At 36.6% G+C, this 14,782-nt stretch overlaps 2 protein-coding genes across 2 annotated transcripts; both read left to right on the forward strand.

Annotated features, from left to right (window-relative positions):
* Nucleotides 1-8,435, forward strand: trim16 (tripartite motif containing 16; the record flags this gene model as incomplete). The annotated part of the gene is made up of 6 exons (XM_083904687.1): nt 1-651; nt 4,558-4,653; nt 4,889-5,122; nt 5,976-6,147; nt 6,302-6,397; nt 7,781-8,435. 6 exons carry the CDS (start codon nt 1-3, stop codon nt 8,377-8,379), a joined length of 1,848 nt encoding a protein of 615 aa, XP_083760813.1. The 3' UTR covers nt 8,380-8,435.
* A 1,643-nt stretch (nt 8,436-10,078) lies between these two features.
* Nucleotides 10,079-14,599, forward strand: tvp23b (trans-golgi network vesicle protein 23 homolog B). Its single transcript, XM_083904400.1, has 7 exons — nt 10,079-10,164; nt 11,090-11,166; nt 11,766-11,910; nt 12,840-12,929; nt 13,020-13,148; nt 14,138-14,266; nt 14,356-14,599. Exons 1-7 carry the CDS (start codon nt 10,153-10,155, stop codon nt 14,380-14,382), a joined length of 609 nt encoding a protein of 202 aa, XP_083760526.1. The 5' UTR covers nt 10,079-10,152; the 3' UTR covers nt 14,383-14,599.
* The last annotated feature ends 183 nt before the right edge of the window (nt 14,600-14,782 follow it).

The raw sequence follows: 14,782 nt of genomic DNA on the forward strand, positions 1-14,782 counted from the left end.
ATGGAAGACACAGAAGCTCCAGCCACGGTGTCCTCCTCCTCCACCTCGTCCTCCTCCTCCACGTCAACACCAGCATCTCCTGGTCCTCAGCAGCAGCAGCAGAGGTTCTGCGTCTCCTCAGCTGATCTCCTGGTGGACGCCTCGTCCTCGTCCTTGTCCTCGTCCTCGTCCAGCTCCCGTCTCCAGGACAACGGTCAGGTTTGTCCACAGCGTCCGGACGAGCCTGAAGCTGCTGCTCCTGAACCAGACCAGGTCTCGGAGGCCGAAGCTCAGGAGGAGCAGAGTCCAGCCTCACAGGAGGAGGACGAGGACGAAGAAGACGTGAAGGTCCCCGAGGAACCTCTGGGTCCCAACGACGTGGTGTGCGACTCGTGCATCGAGAGCCGCTGCAGGGCCCTGAAGTCCTGCCTCACCTGCCTGGTGTCGTACTGCGAGGCTCACCTCAGGCCTCACCTGGAGAACCCCAAGTTCCAGAACCACCGTCTGGTGGAGCCGCTGCAGGACATCGAGAGGAGAACCTGCGAGAGCCACAAGTGGCCGCTGGAGATCTTCTGCTGCGCCGACGCCTGCTGCGTTTGTCAGGACTGCGTGACGGAGGAACACCGCGGACACAAGACGCTCGCCGTGGTCGACGCCAGGAAACAGATCCAGGTGAAGTATCTGCTCTTTTTCACCTTTGACCTTTGACCTTTGACCTTTGACCTTTGACCTCCTCCTCATCAACTCATTGATTTATTTCTCTGGAGAAAAAGTTTCCTAATTTCACTTATTTCACTAAAAAACTGACCAAGAATCTGCTTTGAGGTCAATTCAGACTCTGATTTCTCTTAAAACTTAAGGAAGTTTAAAGATTTAAAGTTTAAAATGTAAAAGAACTATTTTTAGAAACTTTATTTAGAGGAATTTCAAATGTCTTTGTGTCCTGGTGTGAGACACACGGAGGAACAACAGGTTATTCTGGTCTAAAACACTTTAAAGTGATACTTAACAGAGTATAAGTACATTATTAAGTATCACACAAACATGTCAAAAGTCATTTTCATACGCTTTAGTAAAACAAGTCAAACTGAAAAGTTAGTAAAAGTGGAGTAAAAGTAATAAGTGGTTAGAAATATAAATATGCGCTAACAAAGTATTTGTACTTTGATACTTTACAACGCCTCAGGTTAGAGCACAAATACAACAACTCCAGTATATACAGTATAAAACAACATGAAATAAGATACACAAAAACGACTTCAAATATACATGAAAAATACTTTCACACAAAAAGTACTTAACGTATACATATAAATACTTATAATATGCACAAAAAAGTACTTAAAATATACACAAAAAGTACTTAAAATATACACAAAAAGTAGTTAAAATATAGACAAAAAGAAGTTAAAATATACACAAAAAGTAGTTAAAATATACACAAAAAGTACTTAATAAATAAAATCTCACAACCAGGAGATTATTCAAGAAAACCAATAAAGTACAATGAGACAAAAACATCTGTGAAGTTGTATTTACACACACACACACACACACACACACACACATTAAAGTCATTAAAGCTTTAAAAAAAGTAAAATAAACCTTGTTTATTCGTTAAATTCGTAAACCAACCGGTCGACCACAAACGAGAAGGTGGAGGTTTAGAAACATCGCAGTGTTGTCTGCGTATCTGTCGATCCTCGCAAACGTTCGCTTTAGTTTTTCTCTGTTAATTCGCGCGGCTCCGACGCTCGTTTCGCGCGCTTCGTATTTCATCAGAGAAGAAGTAACATTAGAGATTTTTACCGTTTTTTTCGTGTCGATCGCTCAATTTTAACTCAAAGATTCCACATCAGCCTCAGATTAGAGCAGCGATTATGTGTGTTTTCTTTCATCCACAGCCCCCTTTTTTTGGGGGGTTTTATGTGACTTTTATTTGTTTTTCTAATTGCAAAGAAACAAAAGAAGGCGGGATTAAAGGTCAGGAGGTCAGAGGTCAGGAGGTCGGGCGTAATCCTCGATAAATATAGCAGCGAGCGTCGAGACGAAGGATGAGGCGCGTCTTTTAAACAGTTGTTCTCAAAGCGTTGATTCTGACTGTGAAACCAAAGACTGACGCAGCTTCACTCGTTCATTCATCACTCATTCATGACGGGTCACAACATTCCTGTGTCGCTGTGTGAACGCACACCTGTTGTTGACTCAGTGTTTGTTACACAACACTTTTACAAAGGTCTCGTGTTCTCTAAGTGACATTTAATGTAAACGCTGCTGTTTCTGTGTCATTCGTTCATTCGTTCATTCGTTCATTTCCTCAGGACAATAGAGTGAAATAACTTCCTGTTCCACTTCAGGGACGCTGTCATTGGAGAGAACTCTTACATAAGAACTCTGAGAAACCAGTTTCCTGTAAAGACTCACCTCACGTCTGGAGGAAATTCCTGAGTCTTCAAAGACTCCAATCTCTTTAAAAAGAAACAGAAATAACATCTTTAACGTCATAAAAGATGAGTTTTTAACCTGATTCTACACTTTAAAATCCTATCCTACACTGCAAAAATTAGCCTTGTTGGTTTTTTTTACCTTAAAATAAAAATATTTAAAGGTGCATTATGTAATAAATGATCAAATCCTCCTAATATGTCACAGAGACTCAGGAATAATGTTCATATAACAAACTGAACTCACCAACAACAACAGCACAGACAAAATATTTGCATTAAAAAAATCATGTTTATGTTTTGTAATTATGTTTTGGCGTCAGGTGGCGCCACCTACCGCCGTCTACCAATCATTGCAGTCAGTAGAGTCTCAGCTGCCGAGCAACCACGGTTTGCCAGTTAGGTCAACCAAACCTAAAAGACCTCGGTATTTTTTTTTAATTTGAGTGTAGTAACTGTTTTTGGCCACATTCTTACATATGGCGCCTTTAATGTACACTGTAAAAACAATTGTGTCATTTTAAGAAAGAAAAGTTTAATCTTTAACATCTCTAACATAATAAAAGTGACATTTTTAAACAAATTCTCCACTCAAAATGTATTTTTTTTATAATAAATTTTGAGAAAAATACTAATTTTAGAGTTAAATGTATTTGCAGAACACTTTTGAAAACTGTGAAAGATTATAGAGCACGTTTAAAAAACACAGTCTGTTAAAAACAACACGTCGTCTGCAAACAGCTTCACCTTCTGTTTATTTCTGTGTAAAAACACACGACAAAAACTGCGTCAGTGACAAAACAAAGTGTTAAAATTATGATAAAAGTTCATGTTAAAGTACTTTTTTTCCCTTTAGTTATTGTAAAAAAATCAATATTGAGAATTTTCTTTAGTCGAATAACTCACACTTTTTGTTCCTGTTTATTAAAATGAGACGTTTCCACGGCAACACACTTGACGTAATCAGTCGTGTTTTTGTACAAATAAAGAACGTGAAGCCAAAGAATGGAGAGGAATTCTTCAGCAGAACCTTCAGGTCCAGATTCGCCTGGACCTGCCCTGGAATTCAGAGTCTGAAGTTTCCTCAAGACGTTTTTACCTTTTCCTCCACATTGTTTTAGAGTTTTTTTTTATTAAAGTTCTCAGCTTTTTTTGTAACGTTTTTCTTAACGCTTAAGTGTTTTTATCATTTTTTCGCGTTTTTGTGAAATTTTAGTGTTTTTTTTCAATGTTTTAGTGTTTTTTAACGTGTCAGCCTTTTTGTGGTATTTTAACGTTTAACGTTTTTGTAACATTTTAATGTTTTTCCTAATGTTTTAGCGTTTTTGTAAAATTTTTAAGGTTTTCTTAAAGTTTTAGCCTTTTTTTGATGTTTTAATGTTTTTCTTAATTTTTCCGCATTCAAGTGACATTTTAGCATTTTTATTCTTAAAGTAAAAGTTTTTCTTAAAGTTTTAGCCTTTTGTAACATTTTAGTGTTTTTCTTTATTTTTTGCGTTATTGTAACATTTTAGTGTTTTCTCAGTGTTTTAGCGTTTTTGTAACATTTTAGCGTTTTTTTTTAATGTTTCAGCGTTTTTGTAACATTTTCAAGTTTTTCTTAATGTTTTAGCATTTTTCGTAATTTTTTTCGCGTATTTGTGACATTTTAGCGTTTTTCAATGTAATCTGCGTTTTTGTAACGTTTTAACTTTTTTCTTAAAGTTTTAGCCTTTTTGTGACGTTTTAATGTTTTTCTTCATTTTTCCGCGTTCAAGTGACATTTTAGCGTTTTTGTCACGTTTTTCTTAAAGTTTTAGCCTTTTGTAACATTTTAGTGTTTTTGTTAACTTTTTTCTTAATGTTTTAGTGTTTTTCTTATTTTTTCGCGTTTTTGTGAAATTTTTATGGTTTTTTCAATGTTTCAGTGTTTTATAACGTTTTTCTTAATTTTTTTGCATTTTTCTTAATTTTTCCGCGTTCAAGCGACATTTTAGCGTTTTTCTAACGTTTTTCTTAAAGTTTTAGCCTTTTTGCGTTTTTGTTCAAATGTTGTAGTTTTTTCCGTTCTTAGCACGTGACGTCTTCTCAGCCTTAGCATATAATGGTCTGTGGTTTGACTGACGCTGTGGTCTCCTGTGGTTAACGTCCTCAGAGTGAACTCCAGGACAAACAGACGGACGCGGCCAAGACGGTGACGGCGGCCGAGAACGCCATCAACAAACTGCAGCTCAACACGGTTTCCATCGAGGTAAACACACTCTGTCACGTGACTCATGTCACATGACTCATGTCACCACATTCACCGTGTCATTTCACAACCGCTGAGAACATTCAGTCTATTTCTGGAGCGAGAACCTCAGAACCTGTAAGTGCTGAGGAACGCCGGGTTTCCCCTGAGGCGTTTCCATGGCGACGCTCAGACCATAACAACACCATGCGACTCCTCGCTCATAACTCCACAACCATCCTGACTTTTTCCGCAGCAATCGGTGACGGAGGTGCGAGCGGTGATGGAGACTCAGTTTGAGGCTCTGCAGGCGATGGTGGAGCGAGCGAAGAGGGAGGTGACGGAGATCCTGGAGGCCGAGGAGAAGCAGGCGCTGAAGCAGGCTGAAGGCATCAGGGTTCACCTGGAGCAGAGGTGCGGCGAGCTGAAGAAGATCCAGGCGCAGATGGACAAGATCTCCAGGAACAAGAACGACGTGGACTTCCTGCAGGTAACGGCTAACCGCGCCGTCATTATCGTTATTATCGTGGTTGTTTTCTTGATGTTTCAGCGTTTTTATAACATTTGAATGTTTTGGGGATTTTTTATCGTTTTTGTGTAATGTTTTAGCGTTTTTGTAACATTTTTGTTTTCTTAATATTTTATCCTTTTTGTGACATTTTAGCGTTTTTTTTTATATTTTAGCGTTTTTTTTATATTTTAGCATTTTTGCAACATTTTAGCATTTCGGGGATTTTTTGGATTTTTGTGATTTTTTTTTGTTTTTGTGACATTTTAGCATTTTTTTTTTGTTTTTGTGACATTTTAGCTTTTTTTTATGTTTTAGCATTTCTGTAACATTTTAGCGTTTTCTTAATGTTTTTGCGTTATTGTAACACTTTAACGTTTTTCCTTAGCGTTTTAGCGTTATTGTGACATTTTAGCGTATTCTTAATGTTTCAGCGTTTTTGTAACATTTTAACGTTTTTTGTAGCATTTCCGTGTTTTTGTTTTGTTTTAGCGTTTTTTGTGATTTAGCATTTTTCTAAATGTTTTTTGCGTGTTTGTGACATGTTAGCGTTTTTGTGATATTTTAGCGTTTTCTTAATGTTTTGCAGTTTTTTGTGATATTTAAGCATATTCTTAATGTTTTAATGTTTTTCAGTGGTTTTTTTTCATGTCTTTTTGCGTTTTTGTAACATTTTAGTGTTTTTGTAGAAACATTTTCTTTATAGTGTTTGTCACTCCAGGGCCACCGTAGATTTAAATCCTAACAAAGTATGAAATATCTATGAACTATAAAACCTGTTGTTGTTGTTTTACTTTGAGCAGGTGTAGAATACTAAACGTGTGTTGTTTTGCAGGAATACTCGGAGTGGAAGAAACAAACGGCCGACATCTCTCTGCCGGGCGTTTACATCGGACTGATGGACTGTCTGAACTCTCTGAGCCGCGTCATCGTTGACTCCACGCAGGAACTCTGCGACATGATCGTGTCGTCGTACATCGACAAAGTCAAAGAGACCTGCAAGAGCGGTGAGACGCACACACACACACACACACACACAGATCGTCAGGGCGTGTTCACACTCGTCAGAAATATTCCGCCTGTGTGTCACAGCTGCAGACAGAACCTGACATAACATGTGTGTGTGAGGCAGGATCATCAAATTCCTTCTGTGTGTTTCAGACAAAATGGGAATAAAAACAACCGTCCACGCCATCGTCGCAGGGAAAGAGAATCTGCTTTTACCAGATCCAGAGACACGAGCGGACTTCCTCAAGTGTGAGTGTTCACAGGTTCAGACAAAAACATGAAAACAACTGATTTAAAGACACTTTAACAAAAGACTCAACTGATAAAATCTACGTCAGTTTAAGTCTACGATGTTTTAAGAACACGTTCACGTCTTTATTTCACTGTTGGACAGACTTTAACAACAGGAAGCTGAGGTTTGTAAACCACTCACTCTCCCACACCAAACCCCATAGAGAAAATCAGTGATTTTCTTGTTTCTAATATCTCATTATAATGACTTAATATCTCATTACAATGACTTAATATCTCATTATAATGACTTAATATCTCATTATTATGACTTAATATCTCATTATAATGACTTAATGTCTCATTATATTGACTTAATATCTCATTATTATGACTTATTATCTCATTATAATGACATATCTCATTATAATGACTTAATATCACATTATAATGACTTAATATCTCATTATAATGACTTAATATCACATTATAATGACTTAATATCTCATTATTATGACTTAATATCTCATTATGACCTAATATCTCATTATTATGACTTAATATCTCATTATTATGACTCAATATCTCATTATTATGACTCAGTATCTAATTATAATGAAAATATCTCATTATTATGACTTAATATCTCATTACAATGACTTAATATCTCATTATAATGACTTAATATCTCATTATAATGACTAAATATCTCATTATAATGACTTAATATCTCATTATTATGACTTAATATCTCATTATAATGACTTAATATCTCATTATAATGACTTAATATCTCATTATAATGACTTAATATCTCATTATTATGACTTAATATCTCATTATAATGACTTAATATCTCATTATTATGACTTAATATCTCATTATAATGACTTAATATCTCATTATAATGACTTAATATCTCATTATAATGACTTAATATCTCATTATTATGACTTATTATCTCATTATAATGACATTATATCTCATTATATTGACTTAATATCACATTATAATGACTTAATATCTCATTATAATGACTTAATATCTCATTATTATGACTTAATATCTCATTATAATGACTTAATGTCTCATTATAATGACTTAATATCTCATTATTATGACTTAATATCTCATTATAGTGACTTAATATCTCATTATAATGACTTAATATCTCATTATAATGATATATAATCGATGCACATTTAACCTGTAAAAAAGTTGAATTTTAAAGCAAATGTTCTACTTTATTTATTGGTCTAATTTAACGTAGGGCCCCCATGCCCCCAAACTCTCTCTGAACGCCCCTGCTAAAGGTCATTAGTTACAGTTTTGGCCTAAATGAACTGTTTTGTTTCCATTTAACGCGTCGAGTAACTCCCTCCCTCTCTCTCTCGCTCTCAGACTCCGCCCAGTTGACGTTCGACGCCGCCACCGCTCACAAGTTCCTGCGTCTGACCGAGGAGAACCGGAAGGTGACGAACACCACGCCGTGGCAGCATCCGTACCCCGACGTGCCCGAGCGCTTCGAGAGCTGGCGCCAGGTGCTGGCGGCGGAGAGCTTCTACCTGGGCCGCCATTACTTTGAGGCGGACATCGGCGGCGAGGGCACGCACGTGGGCGTGACCTACAAGAGCATCGACCGCAAAGGCGGCGAGAGCAACAGCTGCATCACGGGCAACAACTCGTCGTGGTGTCTGCACTGGAACGGACGCACCTTCTCGGCGTGGCACAGCGGCGTGGAGACGCCGCTCGGCGCCGGCAAGTTCACGCGCGTGGGCGTGTACGTGGACTACGCGCGCGGCCTCCTGGCGTTCTACGGCGTGGACGACGCCATGACGCCCGTCCACGAGTACGAGGCCGAGTTCCTGGAGCCGCTTTACCCGGCGTTCTGGTTGTCGAAGAAGGAGAACGTGGTCGCCTTGGTGACGCCCGGGGAACCGCCGCGGCTCAAAAGCCCCTCCCCTCCCACCTCGCCCTCCAATGGCGCCATATTTCCGTAAAAAAAACGCGACGACCGCTAGGTTTTTTTTTTACGCACAATTTAAAGACGACTGCGTCCGACCTTCAATAATAATATATTTGTTTACTTCCTGTTTGGGATGGTGATGACGTCGTGCGTCATGTGACTGTTACTGTACTTTTCATCACACTGTGAATAAATACAACTTTACGTCTTTGTTTTTATCTTCCTCACTTTGTCACAGCAACAAGTTTTTCCTTCAAAATTCTCCTGTAGGTGAACGAAGAAATAAGTTATGATTTATTTACTGACATTATACTCGCGATATTACAGATAATCTGTGCCCTAAATACATTTAAATCAACGTGAACCACGACTACATGCACTTAAATTCAAAATGATGCACAATATTTAAATACTTTTGACCAATAACTGTTAAAAACATGAATATATTGTACTAAATCTATATTATAGTCATAATTATAAATCTCTCCATAATATTGAGACATTAAGTCATAATTATGAGATATTAAGTCGTAATTATGCGATATTAAGTCATAATGAGATATTAAGTCATAATTATGAGATATTAAGTTGTAATTATGAGATGTTAAGTAATTATAATGAGATATTAAGTCATTATAATGAGATATTAAGTCATAATGAGATATTAAGTCGTAATTATAATGACATATTAAGTCTTAATAATGAGATATTAAGTCGTAATTATGAGATATTAAGTCATAATGAGATATTAAGTCATAATGATGAGATGTTAAGCAATTATAATGAGATATTAAGTCATAATAATGAGATATTAAGTCGTAATTATGAGATATTAAGTCATAATGAGATTTTAAGTCATAATGATGAGATGTTCAGTAATTATAATGAGATATTAAGTCATAATGAGATATTAAGTTGTGATTATGAGATATTAAGTCATTATAATGAGATATTAAGTCGTAATTATGAGATATTAAGTCATTATAATGAGTTATTAAGTCATTATAATGAGATATTAAGTCATTATAATGAGATATTGAATCATTATAATGAGATATTAAGTCGTAATAATGAGATATTAAGTCATAATGAGATATTAAGTCATAATGATGAGATGTTCAGTAATTATAATGAGATATTAAGTCATTATAATGAGATATTAAGTTGTGATTATGAGATATTAAGTCATTATAATGAGATATTAAGTCGTAATTATGAGATATTAAGTCATTATAATGAGTTATTAAGTCAAAATTATGAGATATATAATTATATATTTAGTCATATTAATGAGAAATTGTTATTAATTATGAGATATTAAGTCATTATAATGAGATACTAAGTCGTAATAATTCAATATTAAGTCATAATAATGAGATATTAAGTCATTATAATGAGATATGAAATCATAATTATGAGATATTACGTCATTATAATCAGACATTAAGTCATAATAATTATATATTAATTCATCATGATGAGATATTAAGTCAATATAATTAGAAACTAAGTCATAATTATGGGATATAAAGTAATTATAATGAGATATTAAGTCATAATTATGAGATATTAATGACTAGTATATATTTTTCAAGTGACAGTTGTGCATATTTAAAAAAATGTTTGGTAAGTAATTACGTTTTAAGTGTAAATATTTAAATAAATAAATAAATAAATAAATGAATAAATGGGGAGGTTTACGTGGCGCGCTGTGACTCACGTGACTCCGTGTTGTCCACGTGACTCGTGTGACGTGTCGCTGAGAGATGTAATCAGGAAGTAGAAAAGAGTCTGCGGACATTTCACCATGCTAACAGAAGTAAGTCGTGCTCTTTCTTTGTTTTTACATTTATAAATATATTGACTTTTTTTATGAATGTGTGAATGTGTGACACGGGTAACGTGACGTCACTGAACCGGGGTTAAAACCCGCTGCTGTAGCGCGAGTTAACTGCGCCAGAGACGCTCTACTGTTGTCGTAGCTAGCCTAGCATGCTAGCTCCAGTAGCGTCGTTAGCTTCGCCTGACCGCCCTCTTTTCAGCGACACGCGAGCGTTAACGTTTTATTTTCTGTCAGCGTTTTCGCACGGATAGTGACGTCACTGTTGTTGTTGTTGTTGTTGTTGTTGTTGTTGTTGTTGATGTTGTTGATAATGACGTGTTTGTTAAAAGGTGTCACAGAGGCTTTAGCTAATGTCGGCTAACAGTTAGCTCCGTGTGTTTGTGTGTGTTTTCAGACGAAACTCCGTGTAAACAAACAAACAAACAAACACGTCATCACATTAAACCTATTTTATTAAAGCAGCTGAGTTTATTTATATCGTCACTTTATTTACTTTTAAACGTCTTTATAAACGCTGATGAATAAACTACTATTACAGTGACAGGAACCTTTTCATACACCTGTTATTAGCATGCAACAATTCATCGAGTACTAAGTTAATTAGTTTGTGTGATTTTCTGGTTTCTATTAAATATTAAATACACAAATCACATCAACATTGGCTAATTATTAAATAATAAATGGCTAATTATTTTTTTTTAAATGCCATGACATATTCATATATTATATAATTATGTATTTTGCACTGATGGAAAAACACAGATTTCTGGTGTAAACACGTTGTTATTGTTGAGGCTCACGTGACCACAGCTGATTCTAACGTAAACAAACATAAACAAACTGAGCGAGGGCTCCAGTGTTTGTCTCTGAGGACTCATGTTCTTCCTCGTTGGTCCCTCAGGACGCCATGGACGAGGATGTGTCTCTGTTTGACGCCGAGGACGACGCAGAGAAAAGGTCAAAGAAGAAGAATCTGAAGTGAGTTTGTTTACGTTTGAGCAGAGAAACAAACAAATAAGTCGACTGTCACGCTGTGGTTTTAATAAAACATTTTAATACTTCATAAATCAGCACAAACACAGTGTTTTTGTTTGTTTTTCTGAATGAAACAAGCGGCTTATATAAATACATCATTCACGTCTGAAAACTGGCTGTTTTTTAAAATAAATTAGATAATTTTTCTTCTACAAAATGGCTTTTTTGAATGTATATATATATATGTTAAAATTAACAAGATGCATTTTCTCCAGAAATGTGTCTGTTTTCAGAAATGTCCTGATTTTTCCAGTTGTTTTTTTCAATTTTCATGAATTAATTGCATAATTTTCTTATCCTTTATTACCCAGTTTTTTTCCTGGGTGAGAAAATCTAACAATTTTATAAATTAAATTAATGAATATTTGATTAAATTAATTCAGAAAAACACAAACAAATAATTTGCAAAACTTATCTCATTAATTCCAGAAAACTGTGATTTTCAGTGAAATGCCTGAAGATTCCTTAATTTTACAGCCGCGTTCTTCTTCTTCTGTTGATATGATCTCATTTAAATGAATCTGTTGTAATTCCGTCTCCAGACACCCGGTGGCGTCCTTCTTCCACCTCTTCTTCAGAGTCAGCGCCGTCGTGGTTTACCTGCTCTGCGAGCGTTTCAGCAGCAGCTTCATCGCCAGCATGGTCTCCATCATCCTGCTGCTGTCATGTGACTTCTGGACGGTGAAGGTGCGTCTGCGTCGCAGTTAGCAAATATCGTGTATTTTTGATTATTTTATCTTCGTCACTCAAACATGTCGGAAACGCGTCGTATTGCTAAATTTGCCGTTGCGGAAATCCACCTGGTGTTTTTTATGACTCGACCTGGCACGTGAAATTGTATAATATAGTTTCCTGTTTCCACAAGGGGGCGCTCTGTTCAAAATCAGATCTCGGCACATTGACCTGTTAAGAGGAGTTTGTTCAAATATGTCGCAAAATCTCCACCAAAATGGCCGCCTTTGTGTTGCGTTTCGGTCAAATTTAAATTTTTATGCTCCGCGCTTGACGAGAGACGCGGAGAATATAGCGTTCGTTTTGTCCAAAAACCTTTTTTTTTTTTTTTTTACGTGAATTTTTACGCGTTTTTTTTGCGGGGAAATGTGAGAAATGTGTAAACGGCACTTTACGAGCTTGTCAACGCGATAACTTGACAAATATTCGACATATTGATGTCAAACTGGCACTGTCCATGCCTCTTACAAGTATCTTGGACAAGTTCGAAGATGGGCGACCTTGACCTACTTTCCAAGGTCACCGCTGCACACCACATGTCCAAAGTGGCCTTCATTGCCTATGCAAATTTTGCTTTAAAATTGCCATAAAAATGTGGGCGCGTGGACTCAGCGCGGAGTGTTAGTAGTCGTCGACTATCACCACTCTAGTTGTTTGATGAAACCTGACACTTATGCAGCTGTTAAAAGTGGGCGGGGCCAAAACAGCAGTTATTTTTTTACAATTCCTTCCAAAATATGTGAATAATTCCCACTCTGTAATTTTAAAATGGTGAATTTGCTGGTTTATTTGCTCCTCAGTGATTAAATTAAACTAAACTTTTGAGGTAAACTATGAGTATTTTGATATTTAATGGAAAAGCTTTGTTTTGTGGGCGTGGTCAGAACATCACAGGGAGGCTGATGGTTGGTCTCAGGTGGTGGAACCAGGTGGACGACGACGGCCGAAGCCACTGGGTGTTTGAGTCCAGGAAGGTAAGAAGATGATGATGATGATGATGATGATGATGACGGTTGTCTCCTCATTTTTTAAATCTAACCGCGATCACTTCCTGTTTCCTACAGGCCTCTGGGAAACAGCAACAAGCCACGGATGCGGAGTCTCGGATCTTCTGGCTCGGCCTGGTGGTGTGTCCGGTTCTCTGGGTCATCTTCGCCTTCTCCACCCTCTTTTCTTTCAACATCAAATGGCTCGTAAGTTTAAAACAAAACTCGATCAAATAAACGCTTTAAGTGTTAAGAAAAAATATGGCATAAATACTTGGAAAATATCAGAAAACAAAAGGAAAAGGCTTTTTAAAAAAAAAATAATATTTATCAACTGGATCTGGATCCTGCATCCTGCAAGATGAGGACACAGAGAGAAAGAGAGGGAGGACAGGAAGGAAGGAAGGAAAGACAAACTCGGAGATAAAGAACAAGTTTAATGACATCTAACAAAGTCATGTTCATACTCTGAGTGTGAAGCTTTATTTTTATTCCATTTCCGCTTATTTTTATACAAGTGCATGTTTTAAAATATTTGTTTACATTAGTCGCCAGCCAAACAACATCTACGGAAGCATTTATCGCATTTACTTTGAGGGGGAGGCGGGCTCTGTTTTTCTGAGTTTGCGAGATAATATTTCCTGGAAAAAAGAGTAAAATTCTCGAACAATTCTCGGAAAAAGCCAAACAAAAATGTCAGTAATTTTCTCCACCCCTAGCCTCGATGTGCCAAACACAAACGGCAAATTTTGCAGAATGTCTGGACCTCATTTCCCAGCATTTATTTCTGAAAACAACTTAAATTTCTTGCGTTGACATAAAAAATGCTAACATGCTAATGCTAAAAAAACAGAGGAAAATTGAGTGTGTCGAAATAACGTTGTATGTTGTAAATGAATGTTGTTGATAATGACGTGTTTGTTAAAAAGTGTCACAGAGGCTGTAGCTAATGTCGGCTAACCGTTAGCTCCGTGTGTTTGTCTGTGTTTTCAGACGAAACTCAGTGTAAACAAACAAACAAGTCATCACGTTTAATTAAAGCAGCTGAATTTATTTAATTAAAGTAATTCACTGCGTTAAAGTTGAAAAATATTCTTACATTTTTGTAACAGTGCCATCTTGTGTTCAGTGGCTGGAATTTGTCGCATTAAAAAAAAAAAAAAAAAGATTTCACTTGTTTTTCTTTCTCTGCTCAGGCGATCGTGATCATGGGCGTCACGTTACAAGGAGCAAATCTTTACGGATACGTACGATGTAAAGTCGGAGGAAAAACCGACTTAAAGAACATGGCCACCAATTATTTCGGACGACAGTTCCTCAAACAGGTGACTTTTTTTTCGCAGTTTTGACGAATTTTGCTTTTTCTGGGTTTTTTCCCCCACAAAATCTTAACGTTGTTTGTTTGTTTTTTCAGGCGCTGTCTAAAGAAGAGGAATCGTAGCGCGCAGATCTGCGATGTTAACGTTAGCATTATTCTCGATGCTGTCATATATATATTTTTCTTTTTAGCGTGTGGAGAAACCGAAGAGAAAACGTCTCTTTTTCAATAACAGACTGACTTCAAATCTCATTTATTTAGTTGTTTTTTTTTCCGTTAACTTTAAACACAAACATTTGTTATTATAAACTCAATAAAAGTGTGTGTGGTTTTCTGAGAAGGATTTTTACAAACATTTTGTTTGGTTTTAAGCGTAAAGTACGTTGAAGGTTTGTGAATATGAATGTAATGAAACTGTGCGACGTCTTTGTTTTCTGTGCAAATACATTTGGAACATTTTTCAGTGAACAGTGAATGAGCTTTTTTTTTTTTTTTTAAGTATAAAATGTAAACAAATCACTTA

This window comes from Microchirus variegatus, assembly GCF_963457635.1.
Source record: "Microchirus variegatus genome assembly, chromosome: 18".
Lineage (NCBI taxonomy): Eukaryota > Metazoa > Chordata > Actinopteri > Pleuronectiformes > Soleidae > Microchirus > Microchirus variegatus.